We start from the raw sequence: 14,782 nt of genomic DNA on the forward strand, positions 1-14,782 counted from the left end.
TGCCAGGCATACAGTATATATCAGATTCAAAATCTATTAATTATAATTTTTTTAAATTATTTCAGAAATTAAATGTTATAACAAAATATTTTCATGTTATAACAAGGTGTTTGTCCACATTTTTACAAGATATCTTTTTATTGCTAAAAAAGTGTCTTTTCTTGTTAGAAAATTTTCATTTTAACAAGATATTTTTAATTTTTTTACAAAATATTTTAACATTATAACAAGATGTTTTCACTTTATAACAAGAAACTTTTGTTGAAAAATTTTCATAATAACATCAAAAAAAGTTTGTTTTTTCTTGTTTTAATTCATCATGAAAATATCAAGAAAACTTAAAACAAGAAAAGTTCTTTGTATCACATGAACACATCTTGTAAAAATGTGCAAATATCTTGTTATAACAAGAAACTTTTCATGTTATTACCTAGCAGTGATCAGTTTTCTTCTAGCCTGGCACTTATACACTTTTGTATGGAAAGTTCTCCACAGAAAATTACTGTGACAATTTCATACATAGAAACTTCCATGACTTTTCCAAAACTTTCAATGGTTTTTACCAATTCCATGACTTTTCCAGGTTTCCCATGATTGTTGGAACCCTGATTTCCCCTAGCTGTGTTTATTCAAATGGGATGGATATGTAATGTGTTTAAAAACATGCAAAATGATTGTATTTATCTTTTTTTTCCATCAAAATGAAAGAGAGAAAAACAAGAAAAACACAAGAAGCCTCTGCATGAATTGAGTTTATTGTCTTCATCAAATTGGTCCAAATGGCTCTTGTAGCCTTTCAACAACAAGTCAGATCACAATGAAATATGAAACTATGGACACAGACTGAAAAAGACAGCAGGAGCTCAACTGCTGCACTTTGTGTGCAAAAAAGGTTCCTCTGTTATTTCAGTGCAGGACTCCACCGCCATCAGATTCACCTCTGCAGTATGAAAAACAACGACTGGTTCAGGTCAAACCACTTCTCCGTCTCTGGATCTGTCTTTAACCGTCTAAACAAGCAAACCCTCTCTGCTCCAACAGAACCAAGTCATACTAATAAATAGTGACTGTAACACGTTAACATTTAACTATTTCTAGCCTGGATCTAAGCTGCGTGTGCTTAGCCGGAGCCTTTAGGATACAGTGCAGTTTGACAGAGAGGCATGTTCGCGCCGCTGTGCTGCTCCACGGCTGTTTCTGAGTCACTTTTTTTTGATTCTCCAAGAGCGGGATGCCTCACTGTGGCGGTGTAATGGAGGGCATGGTTACAAATTTGCAGCCAAAACATGTTAAATCTAGAAAAGAGGTAGCAAACTAACACCCCCCGTGGCACAACGTGGCCAAACTCTCCGTCAGTGCCTCTGTGCTTCACCAACCCGATAAAAGACATCAACAGCACCGACAGACTCGCGGGTCTGTCCGTTACCGTCCTCTTCACGACTGAGATCAATATTACAACCCAAGAAAAATGTTTTGGTTTTTAAATCTTTTTTTTTTTTTTTTTACCTGACCACAAAGCACAAAACACCCTGACTTGTGTAGCATGAGAAATACAGTACGTTTATAAAAAATACAAAAAAAAGCACTTTTTTTAACCATCAAGTGAACTATTTTATAGGGACCAGAAATAATAAAAATAACAAAAAAGAAGCTGTATGTGTTTTCCAAAACGTTTTAAAATGTAGAACCTATTTACAGCATCATGTCAGAGCAGAGGGAGTATGAAAGCACAAACACAGAGTTGAGGGGGAGGAAGTGACGAAAGACCAACCAGGGCAGTAAACTGTTCGCAAAAAGAGGTGTTTTATTCAAACCTTCTGTCAGTCTTGAGTCAAAACGAAACGCGTTCAAAGAGTTCGCAGTCCTTGAGGAGACCGGGAGGGAGGGGTTAATCCAGAGCGATGATGTCGTCATCATCATCGTTGTCAGTGGGGGCGGCTGCTGCACTTGATTGGTCCGTCCGGGGGCGCTTGCTGGAGGCCTCGCCAGTTTCTACATCCGAGTGCCTCCTCTTGGTGCCGCTGGTCGCTGCTGCAGCGGCGGAGCTGGACGACGCCCCTTCCTCCTCGTCAGAGTCAACGATCATGACGTCATCCTCCTCTGCTGGAGCTGAAAAGTGGCGGATAAAAGTGTTTACAGATAACAGAGACGCAGATGTGAAACTGTTTCTACAAAAGACAAATCTTCAAAACCAAAAACTGACTGCAATTTGAGTCTTTACTATGTTTAAAAATGTGCTAAATGTCGGTTTATAGGGTTCATAAGAATTTTTATTTGAGGCAAATTTTGAAGACCAGTCGAGTATAGATTTTCAAATTACATATTATTTAAAATGTAAGGAATTCAGAACGAGATTACAACTGAATATTTAAATATAACTTGTCAAATATTTGTTTAAGCTCTGTTGGGAGGAGCATACAACTTTAGATGACTGTATTTTGTGTGTTTTATACTGCCGATTTAAAAAAAACCATGAAGGAATTTTTTCTTTAAAAAAAAATTGGCCATTTTTTTTCTTAGACTTTTTTTTTTGGCGTTAAAAAAGAAAAAAAGTTTTTTTTTTGTTGTTTTATTGGATGTGTTAAATGTTGTTGGTTTATCTATCCTGATCTGCATGACGTTAAATTTGGTAAATTATTTTTATAAAATTAAAATTAAAAAAATATATGTATATAATTATCAATTTTTTTTCATAGCATCCTCCTGTTTTATTTTGATTTTTAAGTCTTTTGAAAGATTGCCTTGAGACATTTTAATGCCAATAAAGGCATTAATTTTAATATCTTTTAAGACTTTTTAAGGATCTTAAGGATTTTAAGGATGAGTGTGGTAAAAAAAAAAAGGCTGCAATGCCATAGAAAACTAGTGCGTTGGCTAATCAAACAGATGCAAAAGCACATTCCTGGTGGATCAGATCTTTATGCAAACGCTATATTTCTACTGTTTACCTCGAAATCACAACGAAGGAAAAAAATATTGCCATAATAAAATGACATAGTTGTAAATCCTGTCTTGGAATATTACAAACCACTGTGTCGTGTCTTAATGTTCAGATTCACTGATGTGATTCTCTATTAAAAAAAAAACAAAGACGAGTAAACACACGTACAAAAACACACACACTGGAGCATCTATACAGTTCAGCATGTGAGTCCTGCCCGGTGTATTTAACAAAGAAACAGGCCACACAAAATCAGCCGTATTGTGACGTGAACAAAGAAAAAGGTTTCTCTCATTGCTCACCTTTAGAAGAGGTGGATGGCTGGGCGGAGTCCTTGTTGCCGTTGGTGATGCTGTTAACCTCTTCCTGGTTAGTCTGCGGGGGCGGAGCTTTGTCTGGGGCCTCACCTACGACCTCAAACTCCACATCCCGCTCTAGTTCCTCACTGCCAATGACGACACAAACATGCAGCTTTTCCAGTTTTGTTCACTTAAGTCACCATTAAAGCAAAACATGAGAAATAAGGCCCATTTCAACTCCACTGATGCATTCACATGCACGGAGGTACATACGTGTGCAGGACATTTACGAGGAGTGTGTAGTCTTGGAGGAAGTCATCAACTTGGAGACGGCTGCCGTTACGGATCCCAAAATCAGCAAGAAATTTGCTGTTGTTGGCTGAGGAGAGACAGACAGGATGAGGGGAAAATAAACAGATTTTTTTTCTTTTTTAAACCTTAATCAATTAAAGTAGAATAGACAAATACAATATCATGACCAGAAGACAAAATGACTGTCTCTGTGTAAAATGCTTCTCATTAGGAGAGCCACTCAATAAGCCCCTATGGCATTTTTTTGGGCTCCTACTGCACATTTCTTGTCTTGTCTTTATTTCCAAATTATTATGTACTGCATGAATTGTGTTTCTTGTAATTAAACTATTATATCATTATCAATTATGTGCAATAAAATAAAATAAAATACACACACACACACACACACACACACACACACATAATAACAGTAGTAATACACATGTTGGTACAATTCATTATTCCCATTATTTGTACTATTTCCCAAACACCTCATCACCAACGCTGAAAGTTTAAGACTGAAAAGAACAAAACATTTTCACATTTGTAATCACAGATTTTGATTCGCACTAAGGTTATACTACTTTAATTAAAAAGCCTTAATTATTTTTTTATTTTGTCACTGTTTCTCTCTGAACTCTGTATGTCACATTATCATATATTTTCTCTGCTGTGTCTCATCCATTTTCTTAGTGCTGTAGCAAACTCCTCAAATCCGAACTGCTAGTCTCCAAATCTATAATTACAAACCCTGGAAAATAAAGCATGAAAGCACACAGAGATGCTATTCACTAAACGCTTTTTTAATCTCCTCCTGTCTGGTCAGTGTGTTTTAACTCGGTTAATTCAGAGATGCTCCTACAGCGTCCTCTAGTGTCCGAATGTGGAACCACTTAACACAACATACAGATTTCTGTTTTTTTCTTCCTTCTCACCTTCTGTCTCTCCTTCCTCTGAGGAGATGAGGATGGTGCCTTTTCCATCCTCTATCTGAACATCTGGAGCCACCATGCCAAACCTCTCCTTCAGGATCTGATCAAAACATAAAAAGACAACAACAAGAAAGTAAGGCAACAGTAAACATCTCAGCCCCAGGAAATACCATTTGAGTCCATAGCAATGTTTACAAATAAACAGCAATAACCCTTTCTAACATTTCTGTACTGCAGTGATCCTCAATTTACGGCCCAAGGACCAAACTCACTTTCAGCGGTTAAAGTGATTTACACTGGGAATTGGTTTTGACTCTTAGTGTACATACCTTGCCGAAAAAATAATTTGTTCCTCAGAAAAGTGCCAGTAGAGCCCCTGCATCCTCTGACAAAGGTCCTAGTAAAGCCACTAATGTCCTAAAATCTGAGAAATATCCTAAAACCTAGAAATGTTCTAAAAATCTGAGAAATGTCCTAAAATCCCAGATATGTAAAAACAAATCCCAGAAATATCTCAAAATCTGAAAAATATCAAAAAACAAAAGAAAAAAACTCAAGAAATGTTCTCAACTCCCAGCAATGTCCTTAAATCTAAATCGCCTGTCATTTTGCAAAAGTGGCCCCTGAGCAAAGAAAGTTGAGTATCTCTGCTCTACTGTACTCACATTAAATACAAGCTTTTATTGGCCGTATTTGGTGAAATAGATCACGATCCAAAAACAGAGTAGGAATATCTGGGTGCAAACCAGTCGAAATCAGACCAGATTTCTGAAAACATCCCTTTCGTTGAGGCAGGTTAGTTTTATGTGTAAAAACAAGCTCATCATGTTACCCTGTCCTGCAGAGAGAGGACTGTGGTTTTGTGGACGTTGAGTTTGACTGTGACTTCGGGTTTGCTGGCGCATACGTAGCAGTTGGCGCTGGGCGGATCGAGGACACATGGGACCAGCAGCTTCTTCCTAAGGTTAGGACACTTGTTCAGGTAGATCTGGAGAAGAGTCAAAGAAAGAAATAAAATGAAATGTGAAAAATAAACAGAGCTGGCAGAAAGGATTCACAGTTTTTGACTGAGAGTGTAAAAAAACATCAAAATCTTTTAAATCGTTTCCAAAAATATCGGCTCCATACTCAGCAATCAGCATACACCACGACAGCTAAAAGTGTTTTAATATTGGGATTGTTTAGCCTGAATTTATTATCTCCAAACAGGTGTGGGTGTGTGTTTGTCTGTCCAAAGCTTAACTTGCAAACTACTGTTACAATCAGCTTAATATTTTGCATCTACATTTATGAATGTAAGTGCAAAGATCCTTATGGTTATGATCCACCATTGTTGTAAACCTGATTGATTTACTTTTTTATACTGCCACTGACTACTAACAATTCACTCTTCTGGCCAGTAGGGGCCACAACATTTCTGGAAATAAGGATACAAGATGAAAAAAATCAACATCTTGACAGTAAGGGAGCCAAAAGGGAAAATGCAAATCCAAAACAAGGTAATTGGAAGAAAGTTCGTGCAGCTAGACTTTGAAATCAAAAGGTAAGCTGAATATTCAAGCAAACTGCAAAAGTAAAATTAAATTAGTTTAGTAGTAAAGATGTTTTGATCCATGGCAAATATCCAGGTCCTGAAAACTGCCTGGACTAACCGTGCGACAGGATTCTAGCTCCCCAGACAGGATCTTCAGCCCCTCCAGCACAATGAGTCCAGCGATGACAGCGTTGGTTGTAGCAATAGCTGGGATGATGTTGCCCGCCATGGCTGAAACACACATCAACAAATGGACCAAATATAACTCCTAATTATGGCCATTTATCTGAATGAACTTGCATAATGAACTACAAGTGTGTAATGGAAACCAAACAACCAGACCTAATTCAGATCATGCACAAAATGTTCACTGAATTAAACTCAGCTATAATGAGACAATTAGTGTTGGAAAGACGTGAGACAAACAACTTACACTTAACATCAAAGCGACTCTTGGTGTTCATGCTGAAGATGTGCATACGGAGGTTGGCTGCTGCAGTAACAAAGTCCATGGCTGGAGGGTCGTCCTGACAACAAGAGGAGGAGGCGAAGACACTTAACTCACATTAGACATTAAAAAACCCTACTAACACTTCACTGTGGCTGTGTATTTCTCTAAAAACAAAATTGAGATTATCAACAAACTCAGACTTGAAGCTTCTTTTCTTTAAACCCTTAAATAAAAAAACTTTGTCAATGATATCCGAACAACTTATCTTCTCAGATTTTTACAGTAAGTGTGTTTTCGTGTGTTACCTTGTCCCACACCAGCTCGGCTCCTTCTCCCTTCTCCTGCAGCTGTGTGCGGAGAGTCTCCACGCTGTGCTGGAACAGCTGGCAGAGACCCCAAACACCCAAAACCTGCTGGTCCTTCAAACCTGTACCTATAGACTCCTCCTGAGGACATGCTGGGACACACAAACAAGTACGGATGAACATAAAGACACACAAATGAACACTTAAAGACAGCCGAGAAACAGGCATACAGGCTCACAGTGGTCATGCCTACATACACACAATATTGTAACAAGAGTAACAAGGCTTTTAATTTGAAGGGGAGGTAATCACGCCGAGCCACGCTGTGGGCGGCTACGAACAGTCAGGTTGTTCTACTGCAAAGCACAGCAGGGAAAAGCTGTTTACCTTGTTGTCATGTCTGAGGTGTGCCAGTCACAAAACACAGTAAGAGTTTGAATTTCTCTTTTTTTTTTCTCATGTCTCGTCACCCGTGGCAGTTTTTTTTTTTTTTTTAACAACAGCTTTTTTACACACCCAGTTCTGTTCTGTTTGTGAGAAATAACATCTGCTGCTCACCCTAAGGCTAAATTGGAGTTAACATTTTGGACAAATGCTAATTATTGTCCTGTCCTGTTTTTGACTATTGCAATGTACAACAGTCACACCTGGAGCTGCAATACCATTCAAGTTTTTGGTCTTGCTGGTGCGAATTCAAGACTTTAGTTCATCTAGTGTCTATTTTAACACAGACAAGAGGAGACAAGTGAGCAGCAAACAAGCAAAAAGCCCCCAAACTTCATTTTAAAAGGCCTGACTTATTTTTAACAGACATACCACTGTTCTCTAGCTGATGCCAGTCCAGCGGTGTGGGAGCTTTCCTCTTTTTCCACAGCTTGTCCATGGTCAGCAGGTACATTATGTCATCTTTGAACAGCTGAGGAGGAGAGACAATGAGAACCAAGAGTGTCACTGTCTGTCTGTGATGACAGTACACTGACAGACGACTGATTGAATCACTCAGACAGCTGTGTGTTACATTTAAAAAATATTAGAGCAGCACATTTTAAACCCAGCTGAAGACCTGCCCCTATCGACCAAAAAAAAATCCAATTCCATCACAAAAACGTAAACAATACACTGTTGTTTCATTTCACGTTACGACCAAGGACGAGTGTAAAATCAGAAACCAAAGACATTTTTACTCCCTTAATGACTAATCCCATTTATGTCCTGTGTCTTTAATTCATGAAAACTGGTATTGTGTTGTTAAATTCAGTGCTTGGCTTTACCGACCTCACCATGTGAATAAAGACGTTTATAACCACAGATGCTACAAGCTGCTCTATTCACATTTATTTCATAAAAAAGAAAATATGAGTATCCCTTACACTTTAAAGGTCTGCGTTTTAATTTCTGAAACAATCCTATGAGCTTTATTTGTCTGACTGGTACCTTGTTGAAGAGTTTGACAGGGTCGTATCCTGTGGATCGGGCCCATTCCTTGGTGGAGACTCGCTTGATGTCCCCGTCCTTTTCTGAGGCTGTGGCTCGAGCTGCCGTGTCTTCAGGGTTCCCTGTATACAGAACGCACACACATCTTACACTCGGGGGGCGCTTCGAGTATTTCTGTCTTTATCACTAGCCAGTCTGTTGTGTAAACGAACAAATCAGCAGTTAAATGCTGCAGCCCAAAATGGAGTGAATATAAGAGCCAAAGAAATATAACTCAATGGGAAACAAACGTAAAGCCACGCTCTCACTTACATGCAGCCTCTGGGTCCGCTGTGTCGGGGGACACCTCTTGATCTGCATCCTCTTCTCCAAACAGCTGACTAGAGCGGCAACAGACAAACAATAAAACCACACTCAGAACACAAAACACAGCATACTGGCCTCTTTTGTTCACATATTTATAGCCAATCTAATGTGAGCTAATTGAGCAGCGTGCTTATATTGGTACTGTTGTCCCCTTAAACAACTATCATACACATTTTGACCCAAAAATCCACCGTTTTTCCAAAACAATTTTTTTTTAATTTAAAAAAAAATTCTGAAACAAGCATCAATACTCCTTATCGGTTCTTTTTCATTGCTATTTAATAGTGTTTTAAAATGCATATTATTTTAAAAAAATAATGACATCAGAACAGGATTGGAACTGAATGTTTAAATATAATTTATGGACTGTTTGTTATTTATGAAAGGGGAGGGGATGGTGCATAAAGGGGGAGGCATGCCAAATATTTTTTTAAGTCTGGGGAGGGGATGCAACAGGGCATACAACTTCAGGTGTATTTTGTTCGTTTTACTGCCCATTTTGAAGAAAAAAATCAAGGCATGTTTTAATTAAAAGATTGTGGTGCATTTTGAACTGTGGGACAGCAGGTTTGAAAGGCATGTGTCTTTAAAAATCACCAAAAATTAAGTCATTTATCACAACCAGTAAATGTAAGAAGAAAATAATTGTTGGATTTTCACATTTCCAATGATCCCATAACACGTTATGTGTTGTTAGACAAATTTGTGAAAAAAAATCCATGACTTTCAGGATATATTTAATTTCCCAAACTTTTCCAGGCCTGGAAACTGCTTTTTACAAAGTAAATGACAGGTTTTTCACAAACCCTGCTTGAATGATGCTCGTTATGATGAGAATGAGCCTTACTTGAAGAGGTACTTGGCCCAGACGATGCAGTGAATGGGCTCAGATGGCGTGTTTCTGATGGTGCATCCTGGGAAGGTCTTCTGGGTGGGCTTGGGTTGGCACTCATAGCACTCTGTCAATCCCTGGAGAACGAGGACAGGGTGGACAGGGTGGAATAAAAAAGGAAAAGAGGGGTGACAGAGACAGAAAGAGACAAAATGAGACAGGATAATCGCTGCACATTAACCTTTAACAGGACAAAAAGCAATAAATGTTATAAAAAGTAACCAAATGATGGACATCCTCTACCTTCTTGATGACTGTGACTTGTCCCAGGTATCCAGCGGTGCCGCTCTCTATCAGAGGGATGTCTGCCGCCAAACACATCCTGTTCACATGGTTACGGGCCGCTACGGAGACAGAAAGTGTTTTATTTGCCTCGTAATGAAAAAGTGTTGCAAGTCAGGAGTGAAAAAAAAAAAATCCGAGAGGTGCAGACATGAGAGAGTACCTCTGTTATCCAGAGCGTTCATCACCAGCATGAACTTTCTGAAGAACTCTACGTTGTAGTCAGGGCTGTTAGAGGGTAAAAAGAGACAATCAGCTCCAAATCAAAAGAAAAACCATCAACCAAACACACCCATATAGCAGTAACTATTAACCCTTCTGACAAAGAAACTCACTTCATGATGCTGTCATGGTAGGCAGTGATATTTGCAGTGGGACAAAACTGCAAGGCGCTCTCCTTGGCCACCTGCAGAACAAGAACAACGCAGCTGACTGACAGGTTCATACAAATTTTTACAAATTAACTTTAAATTAAATTGACTTTAAGATAAATTTTAAAGACCACACTTTCTCTAAAACTAGCATCAGTACTCCTTATCGATTCTTTTTCATTACTATATAATAGTTTTTTCATATCATTTAAAAAAATATTAAATCTAGAACAGGATTAGAAACGAATATTGATATATAACTATGAGAGGGGAGGGGGTAATGCAAAAAAGTGGAGGCAACTGGGGAGGGACTGTTTTTCATTATGGCTTTAAGAGAGGGGTATGCAACTTTAATTTTTTTTTTGTATTTATTTTACTGCCTTTAAAAATGTCTACCATTTTTTTTATTTTGAAGGAAATAAAAGGTGATTTCTTTTTTTTTCTTAAGATTTTTGATGATTTTTAAAGACAACATGGAAGACATGTTTTCTTTTCTTTTTTTTAAATGACACCATTTATCAGGGACAAAAACTGTAAAATAAAAATTATCGTTGGATTTTCAAATTGCCGACAGTCCTTGAACACATCACGTATAACTATGCAGGTTTGTGAAAAAATCCAAAACTTTTCAACGCCTGGAAATTACTATTTGTTTGTAAGTTTTTCATGACAATACAAACCCCAGATTGAATCAGTAATGCACCAACAACACAGAAAATGATTTAGCCTACAATGTGGCGTTACAGAAAGCATGAATACTGCAGGGTGTTTTCAACATAACACACTGTCAGCTGCTCCAACAAGATGAACTACAACACTAATTCCCAGTCCCAGTGTTTACATACCTGCGCTTTGGACTTGCCAACATGCTTCTTCTGAAAGAGGAACTGGCGGTTCAGGTTGCTGACATCAATTGTGTCCAAGTCAATCTGCAGAAATTAACAGTGTTATAATTCAAGTCAAGCATATATATAAGGTGATATGACAGTCAACTTGCAAGCAACCTGTCACATAAGTACTTGCACATTTTTTGACCTAGCAATTTGTTTACATTACAGTTTTGTTACAAATACCTGCCTGTGCACATGATAACAAACAGGAACTACATAATAAGGGTTAAGGATGAAACAGTTCAAGCCAGGTTTCACAATAAGCCATGGTAATATTCCTAACAATTAATATCACCTTTTTAAATCTGAACTATCATTAAAACCATGTTTGATTACCATGCTATGTTAACTCACAGTAAATGCTGTCCAGCATCAGCCAAAGTTCACAACAGTCTCCCAGACACAAACCAGTCATGCTACTGGTTCCTTGTCCTCATCTACAGTGACACAAACACTCAAGCATTTCAAAGAAAGGCTGTATTTAAATGTTAATGCACGTTTGATATGGTTTTTGTGTGTTTACATGGTACAGGCATCAGCAATGTCATCATTCTTATGCAAAGAAAAAGGTGCGTAGTGTTGCTTAATTTATGCTTTTTTTAATATAAAACTTGGTGAAATTATTTCTGTGTGTTTATCAGTGATTTTTGGACATGTTCAGCACATTTTAAAATACCATGGACACAAGATAGTTGAACATGATGGTGTGGATCACAGTAATCATGATATGAAGTTTTTATACAGTTTAATCTCTCATTAATTTAATCAACCACCTAAATATGCACTACCATTATAAGCACACTTACTGTAGTAACAGCTCTGTTTTAGCCCAGGAACTGGAGTATAGTCTCATTGCTGAATGGTTTTGTTTTATTTTTATGTCTTTATTCATATTCATCACTCAAAAGTACTGGTGCCTACACTCCCCCCTGCATTAACAAAGTATCTATCGCTCTACTACAGTATTCTCCATACATTTTTAAATATGGGGATCTCACTCAGTTGTACTTACAGACACCTGTGTTAATTTACTTGGTTCTACAGTATTGAGTTTTTTCGGTTTATGCGTATAGTACGTGATTCTGTGTCATGGCTTTTGTTATGACTGCGGATTGTGAAAATGACAAACTGAAGGTCACAAGTGTGAAACCTCAGTCAAAACAACAGTACTGACATGATGGAATGATCATCTCTCAATCTGTCATCTCAACCCCTTTGTAAACTGTTTTTATAAGTGCTATATAAATAAAGTTAGTTGATAGTTAGCTTTCATGAATTTCATCCACAGATCTCTATGACTTTTCCAGGTTTTCCATGACAGTGAGAACCCTGAGAAAGATTACTGTAACAATGTCACTGCGCACAACCAGAATTTCCATGACTTTTGCAAAACTTTCATAAATTTTTACTAATACCATTAATTTTTTTAAGGCCTGCTAAACGTGACTGTAAAATTCAATGACTTTCCCAGGTTTTCCATGTCAGTGGGAACCCTGAGAGAGATTACTGTAACAATTTCATTACACACAGCAAAGTTTACATTAATCTTTCAGTGTTTTTTTTTTACTAATTCATTGACTTCTTTTCAGGCCTGGAAAACGTGATTGTGAAATTCTATGACTTTTCCAGGTTTTTCATGACACTGGGTACCCTGACAGAGTCACAAATGCTCATCCCCAAACATCTGATGGCTTGGAAACACAAACATCCTCAACTAACTAACTAACTAATAACAAGTGTAACGATACCAAAACTGCGCAAAAAGCCAAAATATTCAACATTTTGCAGCATAATTTAATCTGGCAATTTAACAAATGGGTGTCTGAGTGTGTCTGTTCTGTTGTTTAACCAGCAGGCGGTCTAGTTAGCCGGCACAATATTAAACTAGTAATCTGGCTAACGTTAATGGCGCCAAATGCGCGAGATACAATAGCTATAGCAGAGCTCATTTTTTACAACTCAAACCCGGGCCTTTTCTCCGAACTTAACACTGTGGGGCAAAGTAGGTACCAAAAACCCACCGTTAACACTCGTATGTTTTTATTTTTCAATGCCACGTCCCAGGAATTAGCCGCACCCCGCACACCTCCAGCCTATACAACACAAAGACTTAGCATGCTAACCAGCTAGCTCTCACACACACAAACAAACATAAAGTGACGGACCACTTCGATGTTTTTGAAGCCGGTGAGGACGAGGTTCTTCAGGAGCTCGCAGCCGATCCCCCCGGCTCCCACCACCAGCACCTTGCAGGTGGAGAGGGAGTCAGCCAGCTCTTTTCGGAGGGAACCCACCAGTTGGACCATGTTTATCGGCTAAAACAGAACCAGAGCCGCGGCACCGAGAGGCTAACGGTTAGCTATTTCTTCTTCTACACGACCCGAGGACCCGCCTACTTCCGGGTTACTCGATAGATACTGAGGTGGCTGTTTGTTGTATTAGCGCCATCTGCAGGACGGCTGCATATATAAATAATAAATAACTAAATAAATTAATAAATAAATATAATTTTATTCTTTATTTTTTTGGTGTAGGCCTTCATAGATCCAACATCTTCAAACAAACTTGTTTATTAAACCTGGGCAAATTGGTTTGGTTTTCACATGGTAGAAACAAGACAAAAATGTACATTTGTATTTATTTATATACTGTATTTATTTTATATAAGTACTTATGTTTAAATTTTATTGATATATTCTACACTTCCTACTTCTTTTAAGACTTTTGAATGGGACCATCTGTAACGGGGGATCAATAAAGTATTTCTGATTCTGATTGATTTATTTCAAACACATGGGGAGGAAGCAATGAGACACTTGGCAAGAAATGATAATTTTAAAAAACCTGACCTGAAAATAAGCAATAATAGAAATGTATGACAAAAAACAAACAAGAAAATTATCAAAAAATGTGCTGAAAATTATTATTATTTTTTAAAGTTTTTTTTCTATGATGAAATTTTATATATAAAATTAAGGTACTTATTAATATAGTTTTCAGGGCATTTTTCCTTTTTTTAAAAAAAAAAAATATTTCTCCCCACTCCAACCATTTTTTCTGGTAATTTCCTTGTCACTTTTTACTGATTTCTTAAAATGTGTGGGACATTTCTTGCTAGATTGATTGCTTTTTTCTCCATTTTTTCCCAAAGAAACCAAACCAATTTGCCCAAGTGTCAAAAGGTTAAATGGCTTATGAGAGGCATAAATACAAGAAAACTGATATCAATCCAGGTTTCAAAGGGTTAAACAAATAAAAACCAAATTTTAAACCATTCATTACTTCTATAAATGTAACATATTATTACTCTGTTAAAATTGCATTATATTTATAGAAGAGCTCATTGTGACTTGTTCAGGGCTTGAAACTCAAAGTTTGGACTCGGGACTTGTCAGCTTTGACTTGGTTTGACCCGGACTTTCCTGTCTTGATGTAAGACTTGGCTTTGTGCTTGAGTGCAAACTCTTGGTACTTATGATATTTCTGACTTACAGAACAACTATGTCCCACCTCTGATTCATTTAATTTGAAAACTTGTGTTATTCAGTAGAAATATAGGCCATTACTTGGCTTGACATTATTAAGAACATCCACCATAAACACTGTTTTAGGGAAATTCCAGGAAGAAAGCAGAGTGACTGTGATGCAATAATCATGTGACCTACAATGTCCAAACATGTCCCATAAGTCAATGCCTTGTGGTAACCTATAGTAACCTCACATAAAGCACTTTGACTCTGGTGTTTAGCCTTTGGCTGCGTGCACGAATGAAGCTCAACAGTTGAACAGAG

General features: G+C 37.7%; 1 protein-coding gene across 2 annotated transcripts; it reads right to left on the bottom strand.

Moving 5' to 3' along the window:
• Positions 1-736: 736 nt before the first annotated feature.
• uba2 (ubiquitin-like modifier activating enzyme 2) lies at positions 737-13,381 on the bottom strand. Of its 2 annotated transcripts, XM_088079771.1 has the most exons (18): positions 13,157-13,272; positions 11,346-11,428; positions 10,947-11,030; positions 10,066-10,136; positions 9,894-9,958; positions 9,692-9,792; positions 9,404-9,525; positions 8,503-8,570; positions 8,191-8,312; positions 7,573-7,672; positions 6,757-6,908; positions 6,434-6,527; positions 6,119-6,231; positions 5,299-5,454; positions 4,470-4,566; positions 3,514-3,619; positions 3,244-3,386; positions 737-2,109 (listed from the first exon to the last, which is right to left on the bottom strand). In XM_088079771.1, the coding sequence occupies exons 4-18, from the start codon at positions 10,068-10,070 to the stop codon at positions 1,889-1,891; spliced, it is 1,665 nt and encodes a 554-aa protein (XP_087935897.1). In that variant the 5' UTR covers positions 10,071-10,136; positions 10,947-11,030; positions 11,346-11,428; positions 13,157-13,272; the 3' UTR covers positions 737-1,888. The 2 variants fall into 2 exon arrangements, with proteins under 2 accessions (XP_087935897.1, XP_042352344.1); XM_042496410.2 differs by lacking the exon at positions 11,346-11,428 and having other exon boundaries at positions 13,157-13,381.
• Between the last annotated feature and the right edge of the window lie 1,401 nt (positions 13,382-14,782).

Source organism: Plectropomus leopardus, chromosome 7 (assembly GCF_026936395.1).
Source record: "Plectropomus leopardus strain MGB_pleo_1.0 chromosome 7, ASM2693639v1, whole genome shotgun sequence".
Taxonomy (NCBI): domain Eukaryota; kingdom Metazoa; phylum Chordata; class Actinopteri; order Perciformes; family Serranidae; genus Plectropomus; species Plectropomus leopardus.

Bases quoted from the DNA above. Each gene is read 5' to 3' on its own strand.
- uba2 (XM_042496410.2), bottom strand. From the start codon at position 13,297: ATGGTCCAACTGGTGGGTTCCCTCCGAAAAGAGCTGGCTGACTCCCTC. The intron at 9,793-9,893 runs GTACTCTCTCAT...CTGTCTCCGTAG, and splicing joins GAACGCTCTGGATAACAGAG to CGGCCCGTAACCATGTGAAC. The intron at 6,528-6,756 runs GTAACACACGAA...TCTTGTTGTCAG, and splicing joins CCGAGCTGGTGTGGGACAAG to GACGACCCTCCAGCCATGGA.